Source organism: Cryptomeria japonica, chromosome 5 (genome assembly GCF_030272615.1).
Source record: "Cryptomeria japonica chromosome 5, Sugi_1.0, whole genome shotgun sequence".
NCBI lineage: Eukaryota > Viridiplantae > Streptophyta > Pinopsida > Cupressales > Cupressaceae > Cryptomeria > Cryptomeria japonica.
The window spans coordinates 267,060,102-267,074,105 of record NC_081409.1 but is presented as its reverse complement, the minus strand read 5'-3'; the positions used below and the strand labels follow the sequence as shown (position 1 = coordinate 267,074,105).

The window sequence follows — 14,004 nt, the reverse complement described above, 5'->3', positions numbered from 1 at the left end:
TCCCTTTCAAATTCGGGTTTTAAAAACCGGATTACATGTTGAAGAGTTCTTCCCATTTTCATGAAAATGACATTCCCGGATTTTCCCATTTCTATTCATTCATGTTTCCCATATCCGTACTTTCCATTTCCGTCATTTTCCGCAAGTCAAATTCTCATTTTCCATCCATTTCTCCATTTGCAAATTTACAAGTGCACTTGCATTCGGGTTTTAAAACCCCGATTGCATGTATGTTCTTTCCAACTTGTATACTTGCGAAAATTTCCCCAAGATTCGAAATTGGTCAAAGTCAAGATTTTCCCATTTCCATATATTTCCCATCTTCCTCTCACAAAATCGTGAAGTTCAAGAATCGAAGTTTTTCCCATTTGGAGAAGGAAGAATGATATTTGCAGCTGACTATGATGTTGCCTTAACTCTTTTAAGTCTTCATCACAGTATTTCAGGTTCACAATCAATGTCAGATTTGTCGGCATCCCCAGCTCCAAAGAAGATGAAATACAAATATGACAAATATCAGAATGAGGTAGCACCTTCCCAGGTTTTTTCTCCTGGGATCACATCAAAGACATGGAAATAGGGCACGTTGATATGTCAGAATTCGTCAAGAGGGTAGAAGATCCACAAGATAATAACTTGCAGCGGCTGTTGGACAGCCATATCCACCATGCATCATCTTTCCCAATGGCTGCTCTAGAACCTGAGTTTGTTCTCGCCTGCGCCCATCATTTTGACAAAGAGACAAGGGTCATCAAAAATGATGATGGTGAGGTAATAATCCGTCTTGACGCAGATACGATCGAGAAGGTCTTTAGAATACCTCTGACACTTGTTTATATGGAAATCTCCAAAGAAAGTGCAGCGGAGTATTATGTGAAGAGGGAAAAAGATTGCAAGCAACATATCAATAGGTGGATCCAAGAGCCACGAGCCTCCTTCTCAAGGTGGGCGAAGTTGTACCGCTGCGATTTCAAATGGGAGATAGGAGACACCATAACCCTTCTCAGCAGGATGATGGGCCTTGAACATTCTAATGTCTTTGAGCCATGGATGTACCAGTTTATCATGTTCATAAGGCAGTCTCATCACATTTCATGGGGAGAAGTCATCAGTGATGCCTTGTGTGAACAACTTGCAGCAGTCCCTTCTACCATGACTTTCTACATGAACTCGTATTTGGTATACTTGGCAGCATCACTTAGACACTTTCCAGGTCTTTCTACCAAGGGTGATCCCTCACTTATACCAGTCTAAGAATATTATGATCAGTTGCCTTTGAGACCCAGCAGACTGCATTTCAGAAGAGTCCAAGATGCATTCTTCGAATATTTCATGTGTCAGTTTGACAGAACTCTGAGGAACAAAAGAGTATCAGATGAGGCATGGGAAAGGGTGAGCGAGTATGGATAATTGTTTCTACAATTCCCCTTCACCTATATGAGAATTGGATGCTATGGTGGTCAGCCATATATGCTTCCTAGATACCCGACTGACAAGATCATTCTTATGGAGTTGGGAAGACAGATCATGGCTGTCCACACTTTTCAGTCTGCTAGACACAAGGTTGGAATGGGGATCTCTACCACAAATCCATTGAAAATTGGCCGGTATTCCCTTGTCACATCTGTGAAAGCTAAGGCCATGGAGACTGAAATGCAGGAAATCAAGCTCAAAAGGTTTAAACCTAGAGTTGATTTTGATTACAGGGGTATGAAGGAGAAGATCAAGAAATCCTTTGTGCACGTGCATCGCATTGAAGACATCTAGGTAGATCTTCGCACAGAGGTCGAAGTTTTAAAGATGGATTACTGCAAGCTCACTGTTGAGCAAATTGTTGACTTGAACTTGGTGGATATCCCACAAGGGATGATTGATGATGGGCACATACTTGATCTTGAATACATTTCACAGAGGGTTGAGGAAGCTCCACTTCCTTTGATCCAATGGTCGCACAAAGAGTGCATATCTATCCTTGAGAGATTTCAGCCTATCTTGGCAAACACCAATGCATGGCTGAAAAGTAATGTTGTTAGACTTACAAAAATCAAGGTTGGTAAAGAAGATGATTCTACGGGGCCTCTTGGACGTAAGTCTGAGATTCAGGTTGACAACAAGGAGGGTGCATCATCTTCAGGCACAAGGATCAAGTTGCGAGTCAGTCATGCAGTAGTGCTTCCTCCTGAGGAGATGACAGTTCGTGGGAAGGAAAAATCACGATTTCATGTTCAGGTGATTGATCTGGATAATCCAGAAGAAGGGCAGCAACCTGATGATGCTCCTAAGTCTCCGTTTTCAGACTCGCCTCATGTGATCATTCCTCCAGTTTCCATTGAGACGCCTCTTTCTCCTCCCGATTTGCTTGTGGATGAGTCTCCTCAGAATGCTATTCCCATTTCAGCATACGAGCCATCTCCTGATCCTCAACAAAAGAGTGTGTTGGAAGTTCCTGAGGATATTCCTACTTACATCCAGTTATCAGAAATTGATACTTCCACTTCTGGTTTTGAAGAATTCATGAGGCAATCTTCATGCCCATTGGTAACTGAGCAAACTGTGGTCGCTATCCAAACAGATATTCCTCCCAAGATGACCACGGTGATTCAAACAAAAACTGCTTCTCCTTTGCCTACGGCTACTACTGGAGGGGAGTTGATGACTTTGCCTCCATGGCTCAGTTCTTTTACTTCAAAAAGGAAGAAGCAAGAAATCTCACTTGATGCCTTTGATTACCAGCAACTGAAACAGTCCAGATCCAAACTTGCTAAGAAGGCCAAGACTATCTCCAGAGTAACTGTTGACAACAACAAGATGAAGGTAGCTGAAATTGTAGAACCTATTGCAGATAGGCCACTTGAAGAAATGTCAGCTACCGATTATAAGGTTACAAGGATAGAGTTGGGAAAACAGACGCATTAGGTCATTAAACATGATGCTCAGTTTTTTGTTGCTTCATTGGTGTAAAGGTGTGATGAGCTTCTAGCAAAGAAAGACAAGCTAGAAGAGGAAAACCGACAACTTATGGCAGCCGTTCATAAAATTACAAAACCTGCTCCTGAAGGGAGTAACTCCATAGGTTCTTCTGGTTCCCAAGAATCAATTCGTGGAGTGGAAAAGGCTGCTCAGAAGGTACAAGCACTAGATTCCTGGGTTGATCAGCTTCATGATCTATGTGCACAGGTAATGAAAGGCATTTTTCAGATGATGTCTAAGTTGGAGACTATTGAGGAGAAACTGGATCAGACTTCTAATACTTTCAAAAAGAATTTGGAAAGTGTTGAAGAAAGTTTGACAATCTGGTGTACCATGCCCCAACAACAGCCGAGTGTTTTGTAAGAGCATGCCATCATCTCTTCCAGGGTCATGTACTTGGAATTTGAAGAACTCCTAGAAAACAAGACCCTTGTTCTTAAATCCCTCATTGAGGAGATCGGTGATACAAAGAGATTCCGGGGTGAAGTTTTCCGAGATATTATCTCACATTGTGAAAGGGCCTCTTGCAACATAGTAAGTTAGGATGGAGAGCTGATTCCAGAAGAAGAAGTTCTTGCTGATTCACAAATGAGGATTCATAATGAATGGAGGAGCAAACAATTCACGGCCGCTTCAATTCAGACATTGATGAAACACCAAGCCTTTTTGCATGAAATCCAGTCTATCCTAGATAAAAACAATTATGCGCTCCTCCGATGTCATGACACTATTGTGAAGACCATGGTTGTTGCCAAGAACACCCATGAACCGAATCCCGAGGAACTACAAACGAGCATCCATAAATTTCAAGGATTTGTGTCTTCACAAAATGCAACTTAAGTGTTTTTCAAACACTTAGTTGAATTTTCCCTCTTTTGTAATCTTTAGTTGTAATTTTGTTTTGACAAGTTACATGTAAAAGTATTTTTGTAAAATGCAAGTTACACATTACTTGCAGTTTTGTAATTACATGTAAGGCAACTACAAGTTGTGTCCGATTAGGGTTGTAGTTGGAATAAGTCTTAGTTAATTAATGAAATCTTAGTTATTGAATAAGTCTTGGTGGTTGAGAGATTCTCTCAAGTTAGTTAGGACCCTCCCACCTTTTTCTCAAGGCTCCTATAAATACTTGAGGGGTCTATTGTAATCTTTATCTTTTTGGAAAGCAAGCAAAAACTCTGCCAAATTTACAGTAAGAAGTCTTTGAGCTTATGTATGTGAATTGAAAGTTTTTGAAGAATAATAAAAAAGGATTACTCAAGTTTTGAGTCTTTGAGCTACATGTTTGAGTTTGAATCTTTTTATTTCTTCCATGCAAAGTGTTTCTAAAAGGAGCTTAGTTTAATCTGATTTAAAGTCTTTGAGCTACAAGTAGAGAAGATTAATTAAAATAGGAAAATCTCTAGAAGGAGCAGCAAGTCTTTGAGCTTGCGTCTATTCTCGAGGAAAATTATTGTTTGATAAGAAATAGCAGCAAGTCTTTGAGCTTGCATTAGTTCTTGTCTTTGTATTGAAAGAATAGATTATTCCAGTCTTTGAGTTGTTGTCTTTTATTCATTTTAAAATTTAGTATAGCAAAGGGTAGATAGGACTTCACATAATCAAGTTTTTGAGCTTGATATTGCTGTCCCGTCCCGAAGGAAGTAACGGAAGTTTTTGCGCTTTCAGGAAACTTCATTTCCTTTCTCTTATTTCACTTGAAAGTTTTTATTGTTGTTCATATTCAATTGCTATCCTTTTCTGTGAAGAGAAAAGGATATTGTCTTTCTTGAACGAAAAAGAAAGATTGTTGTCCCATCCTGTTTTATTTTCAAAGTTGTAGTTAGATAGGGGGAGCCTTCCCTTAATTATGAGAGTTTTTACTCATGTGTTGTGGTTGAAACCACAATTTTGTATATTTCCCCAAGTGAACAAAATTTTCAACCAACAAACTTTCCATCATCAAAAACCATATGGTCCTCTAACTCTACAACACAATATGCTTTTTGAGCTTCATCAGGATCAAAGGGAAATTCATCCCACATAGGTTCCTTGTCATCGCTAGGTGCCATCATACCCGGATACCAAGTGATAAAGGGCTGATTACTTTGTTTAGTTAAAAAGTGCTCACCATAGCTTCAAGTATCATCCAACTTAGATCTTGAATCTTCTCTTAAATTCCACACATTGCTATTCTCACCAAGAGCAGTGCTAGAAACAAGTGATGTTTTATCTTCCCACTCAAACAGTGGATTGTCATATGTTTTCACTTTACCCATCTCAAACAATGGGTTATCAACGATCTGAAAAGTATTTCCTTTTTCCAACTTAGACCAACAATCCTGCTGTCCTAAATCTGAAAACTCCGATTTAGGACATTGCTCAAAGACTTTCAGGATTTGGTCAAGCTCATTCTTCAAACTACGAGTCTCAACCCCATTATTCTGAAATGCAATTTCTGATTGGTCCTCTAAATCTGCCCCTTGAATGTCATCATTTTGGTATATTTTAAACTCACAAAATAGGACAGCCTCTTGGTCATTAGGAACTTCATCATTACATGCAATATTTTCAGCTTCATAACATGAATCTCCATCCAACAATTTCTTACTCTTTCCTTCTTGTTTAACATCTTCAATTTTCATCTGCTCTTCCTCTAGAAGCACATGAGTGCATTCAACACTGTCTCTAGCTCCATAAAAAACATTACGAGATTCATCATGCACAACCTCAAATATTGTTTTTTCTTCTTCTTGAATGACAACCTCATCAATGGTAGGTGCATGCATCACCAAAGAGTCTTCATGAAGCACTGTCTCAAAGTTAGGTGTCAAAACACCAACTCCATCATCTGTCTTTGTATTAGAGATACTATTTTTAGACTCTTCCTTATGTTTGGATTTTGCAAGAACCTTCACGAACCCCATTTTTATATCTAGATCCTTCATCAAATTAATCAATCCTTGCATTAACTCACAAATAGACTTATCTGTAGTAGACATTCTTCCAAACTCTGATATGCAACCAAAAAACAACGACCCAACAGGATCGCAGGGACAAGTTGTGCTCTGATCAATTTGAACACACAGGCTGGCAGAAAAACCAACTCTGATACCACTGTAATATCCCAGTTATTTTTTTTTTGTTTTTTAGGCCAATAATAATCATCCACAAACATATAACCCGTTAAGGTTAGAAAGCATAAACTGAAACTTGCCGAAAAAGCAACCCTTCCACTTTCTGATCACCAAGTGCCCAATATGGGAAGGTGAGAGCATACGGTGAAGAGGGCATCGTTAGATCTCAAATCTACTGAAAGAAGAAGTGGAATACAATATTGGGTGGCAAGCTAGCCCCTTCCGCTTATCCAGCTGAAAAACACGAGACTTGGCGATGAACCAGCCAAGAGGAATACACAAAGGCACAAATCACCCGACTGCGATATTTCAGCGGGAGGACTGAAATTACAAAACAATCTCAACTCAACCGCTTATGCAGCGGGAGGATTGAATTACAATTAAAAATAGGCGGCAAACCAGCCTCTTCCACTTTTCAGCGAGGTGAGAGTTACAAGCCAGAATTGGTTAGTAGTACTACTACTTAACCTTACAATAATCAAGATAGTGTGAGAAGAGAGTAATGCTGAACATCCAAATACTAAGCATGAAATTTCTGCTAACATCAAAATCTGCAGGCTGGAATTGCAAAACCAGCAGCCTATGGATTCACTAAAACACTCATAACTCTCTCATTACTCACCCAATTCACCCAAAATCAATTCTAAACTAATGCTATACCAGCTACAATGAAAACAAACCCAAAAGAAGCCATCAAAACACCCATATTTATTTAGCACGCTTCCCAATGCATTAACTAAACCCCATGCCTAACCTGGGAAGTTCGATTTCCATTATAAAATTCCACACACAAAATAAGATGCTAAAAACTTACAAGATGCATTGCCAATGGTAGGAAGGAAGGATGAGCTAGTACCCAAAATGATGGAATCGCCTGGCCAAGAGGTATGAGCAAAATACACTTTCAGCAGCTCCACGACCAGCAACCCAAAAACACTCCAATCTCACACAAAACACTCCACAATCTGCAACTCACTCACCAACAGCACTGGAAATACATAGACACAGCTGGGTACTATCTTGCAAGTACGAAACTAAGACTTAGCTAGGAAGCCACACTTCGAAGCTCAGATTTTTCAATCGCTAATTCGACAGCATAACGATGCAAATTCATTAGACATCAAATGAGAGGCCAAGCACCTGTATTTATAGATTTTTCCCTCTGAAATTCAAATGCAAATGGCACCCAAAACCATTGAAATTCAATTTCATTTCATGTCATAGCCTCCCCTAGACATGGCATTAATTTTCCCAAACTCCCTAGGCAAAGTTAGAACTTTTTCCTAGGTGACAACTTTGCGATATAAAATAATATAAACATGAAATATTTCATCTTTCTCAACGCCACCTTTTTAATGCCACTGACTTAGGAAAATAACAATATTGTTGGCAGATAGATATTTTTCCTAAGTTGCCCCATAAATCAATTAATCAGTAATAAATATAATTAAATATCAAATCTTAGGATAAGGAATTAATATTTAATTAAATAACTTATAACTCCAATACTGATTAATACCAAAATCAAGGATGAAGTTGTGCGATAAAGACCACTGAATGCACATCACTGAGAAGGAGACATTACAATCTGCCCTTCCCAAAATTGTTTGTCCTCAAGCAATGACATCACAACTCCCGAAAATTTTAAACCGATTCGCACCAAAGCAAGTACGATCCCAGGGTCCCATGGCCGTCTCAAGAAGAACTCACCATGTCGATGCTGCGCCACTCTGATCACATCAATGAAAACATCACGCCCAAACTGCATTAACCTCCCTTGTAACTCCAAAATGTTACCATCCATGATACTTAAACTAAAAAACCTTGAAGGACTGAAATTAATATCATACAGCATCTCATGCCCATAAAGCTCTAAGTAATGAATATCAATAATGCCATTGTCTATCACAAGCCTGAGCAATAGGAAATAAATCCTACTCAACTCACAATCAAACTACACAACATATCTTCCCAAGGTGTCAAGCAAAGCCATGACTGTAAATGTGACTTCTCCAAATCTCCCTACAAAGATGAAAACAATCCTTTGCAAGAGCTCAACAACCTCATCCCCATAACTCCGCATGAATCTACTAGGCCTCAATTGAATTATTCTGATACAACCATGGAGATTTTTGATATCTCTTATAGTTCCTACTCCAAGCACCTCAAAATGATGAACCATAGAAAGCAGAGGTTCACTGTCCCAATCATAAGTAGAAGAGAGGGCATAAGAATAACCACTAGTTAGAGCTTGAACACTTCCCATACACAGATACTGATAGCCCCAACTCGCAAATAGATAAGGGTACACCCACATCTCCAACTCCAAAAAGATATGAGATAAAGTACTAGGAATCAAGGATTATAGATAGAAGGTATTCATCTCACAATTCATGCAAACAAGAAAAGGGTCGAACTCTCAAACCCAATAAAATAATACAATGGGAATGTCAAGGATTGAGAGCCAAGAATACTTAATAACCCACGCCACAAGTACCGCATTAGAGGTATTCTTGCAACTCTTAACTCCAAAAATGTATATGAAGGGAAATGACGAAAGTTAGGGATCAAGGATAGCATAGAACTTGTGCCGTGTGGGTAAAGGGATGACCAAAGCTCCAACTTTGAAAGGTAATTTGGTATAATTTGGTATGGAGGATTGCACAACCCCCAAGATGCTCGTACATTACATAGGACTATGTACAAATCATAACTTACTCAAAAGCATATCTTTTAGCCATCATTACCTGTTTTCTTCACATTGAAGAATACATGAAACAGGAGATGATGACAATTTATTAGAACAAATGCAGCAATGAATTATTCAGAGAAATGCAAAAACGAAAAGAAATATTTTGCAACCAAGTCTTGGAACAATTTTCTACCTCATAGGTGTTGAAGATGCAAGAAGTGACGTATGACCATCTACAGTAACCACCTCGAAGCCCGTTCTTTCACTGTTATGTCTTATCTCCCCTACAAAATAATGGTAGAACCACAATTCAATATTTTTTGACATAGCTCATAACATTTTTCAATAACTTTTACAACCTTAATGTCTCTCATTATCTCATGAAACTCAGCGCAGGCATATCACAATGCAATTAGCACCATTTACATGAATTCCTATTGCTTTTACAAATACTAAAGAAAAATAAGGAGAAATCTAACATAAGTGCGAAGATTTAGATTTCATGAAAAGAATGTTTACTCACTAAAGTAAATGAAGGCGGCTTTCTGGCAACTATGGGGTAAGATGCAGCAAGGCAGGAAATGCAATTTAGAAAAAATATCCAGGTTGCAAGATATGAGAAATGCAGCATGCAAAAATATCCAACAACGATTATCAAACAAAGCATTGTAATATCCCCAACTCAAATCAAAATGTTTAACACCAGTTTGGCTGTTCTTTCCTTGGATTACCCAAGAGGAAGAGGACATAGAGCATCATTGGGTAAAATATGGAGTCCTTGGTGTTAATGTTGTAGCTGCAGGAGAATTCATTTTACCCACGATGGTTGTGTTACTGTCTTCATTATTCGTCCTTATTGTATTCTGTCGGTTCCTTCTTTGCTTCAATATAGCTGTATGTGTAACGGGTTCTTTGTTTAACGTCACCGACCTGCGTACTAGCTGGAAAAGCGTTTTCCTTCCTCTTCGTATCTCATCCGTTGAGAGGTTCAGTTATTTCATTGTCTTTGTGGCTCGGTTGATATCGGTTTATGAAACGTAATACAATGCAACTGCCGCTTTAGGTATTGCGCACGTAAAGTGTTGGCCCTTAGTCTACCTTTGCTATATTCATATTCAAGCCTTGCTTTGTCATTGTAGAGGATTGCGGATTGTATTTGGGAGATGCGTGAAGTTCAGAAGAGAGGATATAATTATTCATATGCAGTGGTGATCATCTGAGTGGGAAGGTTTTTGTTTCGTATCTTCTTCAGCAACTCTATTTGCTAGCAGTTTTGTAGAAGCCTTCAATTTTTTGAGATATTATCGGTTTATTCTCTTGTTTGTTAAGTGCTATCAATCTTGGGTTAGATGATCGCTTGTTAAGCTTGAGAGCTCTATATTCAAATTTGTGCCTTCAATAAAATTTGATTTTTGATGTGGCTGGATTTTTCACCCTCAGGTGGAGGGATTTCCCAGGATAAAATCCTTGTGTTTGCCCTCTCGGGTGAATAACTTAAAGCACACAGATAAAACACGTAATGCAGAATAATAATGCCATAGATATCAGATGTAATATAAGTGATGTTATTCCATTCATAATTGTTGTACACAAGTTACATTCAGAAGTATATAAAGATGGCGAGGGGGTGCGAGCACCAACCGTCGCACCGCAACTGCCACCCCTCGGTTGCCAACTAACCAACACAATTACAACTTAATTAACTAGTTTTATTTCCGTGTACAATATTGCCGCCAACATCATCCCCCCCAAAAGAAAAGTCGTCTCCAGGCGACTTACAACAAAATGGAGAATACATGGGGCTTACAAAACCCAAAATCAGAAAAAAAAACTAAGGGGGTGCAAAGGGCGTCCCTGATGAAGGCGGCGCCGGTGGTGGCGTAGCGGTGGACGCCAAGCGCCCACGGAGCTCATACACTTGCTTCATCCTCCTCTTTAGATCCCGTTTCGCTACCATCTGCCGCTCCATAGCGGTCTTTACCATATAGGCTGCCTCCAGCACCTCCTTATCCTTCTTGTCCACACTCTCCAATGCACTGACCAATCGAGTCTCCAACAGCGCTCTAGATGCCCTTTCCTCTTCCAACTGTATCAACAAGGTAGACTTCTCTGCTACTAAAGTGTCCATCGTTGTCTGGGTCTATGCCATGGTAGCCTCCAGGTCCCGAAACCTGATAGTCAGCTCCTCCCGAGCTGACATTGCAGCTACGCGCAAGGCCTCAACTGTGGTTGTCGTCTGTTGTGTCCTCCGAAGCTCAAGATAACCTTCGTGGAAGGTCTGCTCCACCTCCTAAAACAACGACTGCATCTGGGTCTCGCCAACCCCTTTGGTGAGGCTCCAAGCCTCCAGCATAGCCTAGTTCTCTATCTCAGGCCACCCGGCACACTCAAAACATCTCCCAAACTCCTCTTTGCATCCGGTGCGAGCAAAGGTCAACAGTCCCTCGATCCGCTCAACCATGGCGGCGTCCGCCTGGAGTGTGGCAGATGACACAAGCCGTTGTGCTCTCAAAGTCATCTCGCCAATGAACTGCTCCAACTCTCCTGTACCCTGTTGTACTCCCACAGGCACCTCCTCCTCCCTGTACGGGCTGGTGACTACAACTGCAGGGGGTGACGCAACCCTCTGAAATGCCCTACTGCTCGGGGAACTCCCTTCCTCCAAATCAATGATATCCAAGGAATGCATGGTCCTGGCTGGAGATAGAGCGGCCTCTCCCGCTGGTGCCATAGGTGTAAGCTGGTAGCGACTCAACCACGCACTAAGGTCATCATGAAGAGCGCCCGCTTCCGTCATTGCCTCCTGCATATAGCCTGGCAACCCTGGCACATCTTGTCTTGTCACATCCGGCACATCGTGCACCATGGAAGCCTCTGGCACATCCTGCACCATGGAAGCCTCTGGCACATCCTGCACCATGGAAGCCTCTGCACTCGCCAAGGTCTCCACCCGCGGTGCTGTCATTGCTATCGTCACCCGAGGCTGCCCAAAGCTAGGAACTGGCACTGTGGTGACTACGCTTACTGTCTCAAATGACCGCGGTAGTCTCCACAACGTCCAACCGCACCTGAGGCTCCGTATCCACCACCTCCCTCAGCCCCTGCTCCTCATCGACCACTACCCGATGCGGCAACTCCTCCGTCTATGACTCTGCCATGTCTTCGATAATTGCCTCTGTGGTTGGGGTCGGTCCCGGTGATGCTACCTGTTGCTGGATGGGGCCAAGTGCAACTAGCGTGCGGCTTTGCCCAAATGCCGGAATAAAGGTGTCGGCCACTCCAGATGTCATCACAGGTGTGCCCATCAGTAGCAGGGGTGGGGCAAAAAGGACCCTCTCCTCCGTCACCCTGCTGCTATCATCCTCCTCATCTTCCGCTTCTGAATCCTCTGTACTACTGGAATCCCTCCCGCTATCAGGCTCCCCTGAGGCCGAATCTACCCCCTGCTTCCACTTCGCGGAAGAGTGCCCAATGTCCAAGTGTCTCCAATACATGATAGGAGGCTCACCCGCTGCCAACGGTCCCTGCGGTCATACCTCCAACTCTGCCTCCAGCACTGCTTCCCGCGTGGCCTCCAAGAACAACCCTATAGCATAGTGGGGCATATAGAACGTGCGATGTTGCATCGTCAAGAACTCATACATGCGCTCTGCTAGTAACGCGGCCCAATCATACACAATGCCATTCATCAACCCGTTCATGAGCATAATCTGAGGGAGGGCGATGTTCGACGCCCTACCAGATCCCGTCAACCTTCTCTTAATGACATCCATTATGCACCGCTAGTGGCCCTCTGCAACAAAGGTCTTGCGGATTCCTCGTCCCTTCGTGGCATTCACCACGCTGTCCAGCTCTGCTGTCGTCAAGTTCCTGGATATTAATTTAATCCAATACTCCTTCTCCTCCCGCTTCATCTTCTTAGCCTTCAGCTCTATTTTCCTGCCCTATCTGCTTGGAATGCCGAATACTCTGGTAAAGTCCACCGCTTTGAAGAATATGATGACATCCCTCCCGAGGTACTCGAAAGTACTCGTGTGTGTGTGTTTGTCGAAGGTGTCCACCATGAACCGTAGGGCACCCTCATACTCGCGGATAGGAAACACAGGCATTCGAATAGCCCACTCCACTTCTGCCTTACGAAGGTTCTGCTTCACCAAATCATTGTCGGGAGTGTCCTGCCACCATTTCCGGCATTCCGACCCATTCAGGCCTTCAAAGGTGATATTCTACGGTTTTAACGTATTTTTCCCACTTATGGCAGCTTGAGGTGCTTTCTGCTTTTGCTTCTGTCGGGCGTTGGCATCCATGGTGTTACCTGCAACACGTACGCCTGACGATAAGACCCTGGTATTGCTATCCATCTGGTTGCTACTAGAGGAAGCCTGCAATTGTTTTTTCCAACTCCGTTTCCTAGCGGATTCCTTGCCCTGATTTCCTGGTTACAGTCGTACCGTTACGAAATCACCTTAACTACCTCCTCCTGCTTGGTCGTGTATGCCTTCATTGTTGGGCGGAGTGGGCTGCGTGGTTTACTCCTTGCGTGGGCTACGTATTTTCTTTCCTTGCGTGCGCTGCGTATTTTCTTCCCTTGCATGCGTGGGCTTTATGTTTGTGCGGGTTGTGTTTTGCACTTTGTTTGTGTGGGGCTTTATGTTCGTGCAGGTGTCCACCGCCGGTGGTCCACCGTTGGTGTTGCCACCGCACGGTGGTCCCACCGCCGATGGTCACACCATCGGTGTTGCCACCGCACGGTGGTTCCACGCCGATGGTCCCACCGTCGGTGGTCTCACCATACAGTGGTTTCACCGCCGGTGGTCCCACCGTAGCTTCTCTCTCTTTTTTTTTTTTTTAAATTATTTCTTCTAAAGGGTCCGGGATCAGTCACCCGTTCATGGTACTGTTTCAATTTTGACCCATTGACAGCCTCTGGTACCTCCTTCCCATCGAGCGTCCACAGCTTGATCGCCCCATTGGCATTGACCTCGCGTACCTTGAAGGGCCCAGCCGTCGCACTTTAAATTTTCCTAGTTTGATTTCGTTCCTCCCATTGAATTTCAACACTAACTGCCCCGAAGTAAACTTCATTCGCCGAAGATGCTTATCGTGCCAGACCTTCCGTCTTTGTTGGGCTGCCTCTGTGGCCCATTGTGCCATCATTCTTTTTTCGTCCAACTTGATTAAGGCATACAATCTCTCTCTCAGGCTCTCCATATCCCCGAGTCTGTT

At 42.5% G+C, this 14,004-nt stretch overlaps 1 protein-coding gene across 2 annotated transcripts in view; it reads right to left on the bottom strand.

Annotated features, from left to right (window-relative positions):
- Window positions 1-14,004, bottom strand: part of LOC131035237 (uncharacterized) — a 92,243-nt gene that overhangs the window by 55,130 nt on the left and 23,109 nt on the right. For both annotated transcript variants that reach the window (XM_057966900.2, XM_057966899.2), the window contains exon 3: window positions 8,972-9,062. In XM_057966900.2, the coding sequence (XP_057822883.2) occupies window positions 8,972-9,062 (91 nt within the window). The remainder of the gene's footprint in view (window positions 1-8,971; window positions 9,063-14,004) is intronic.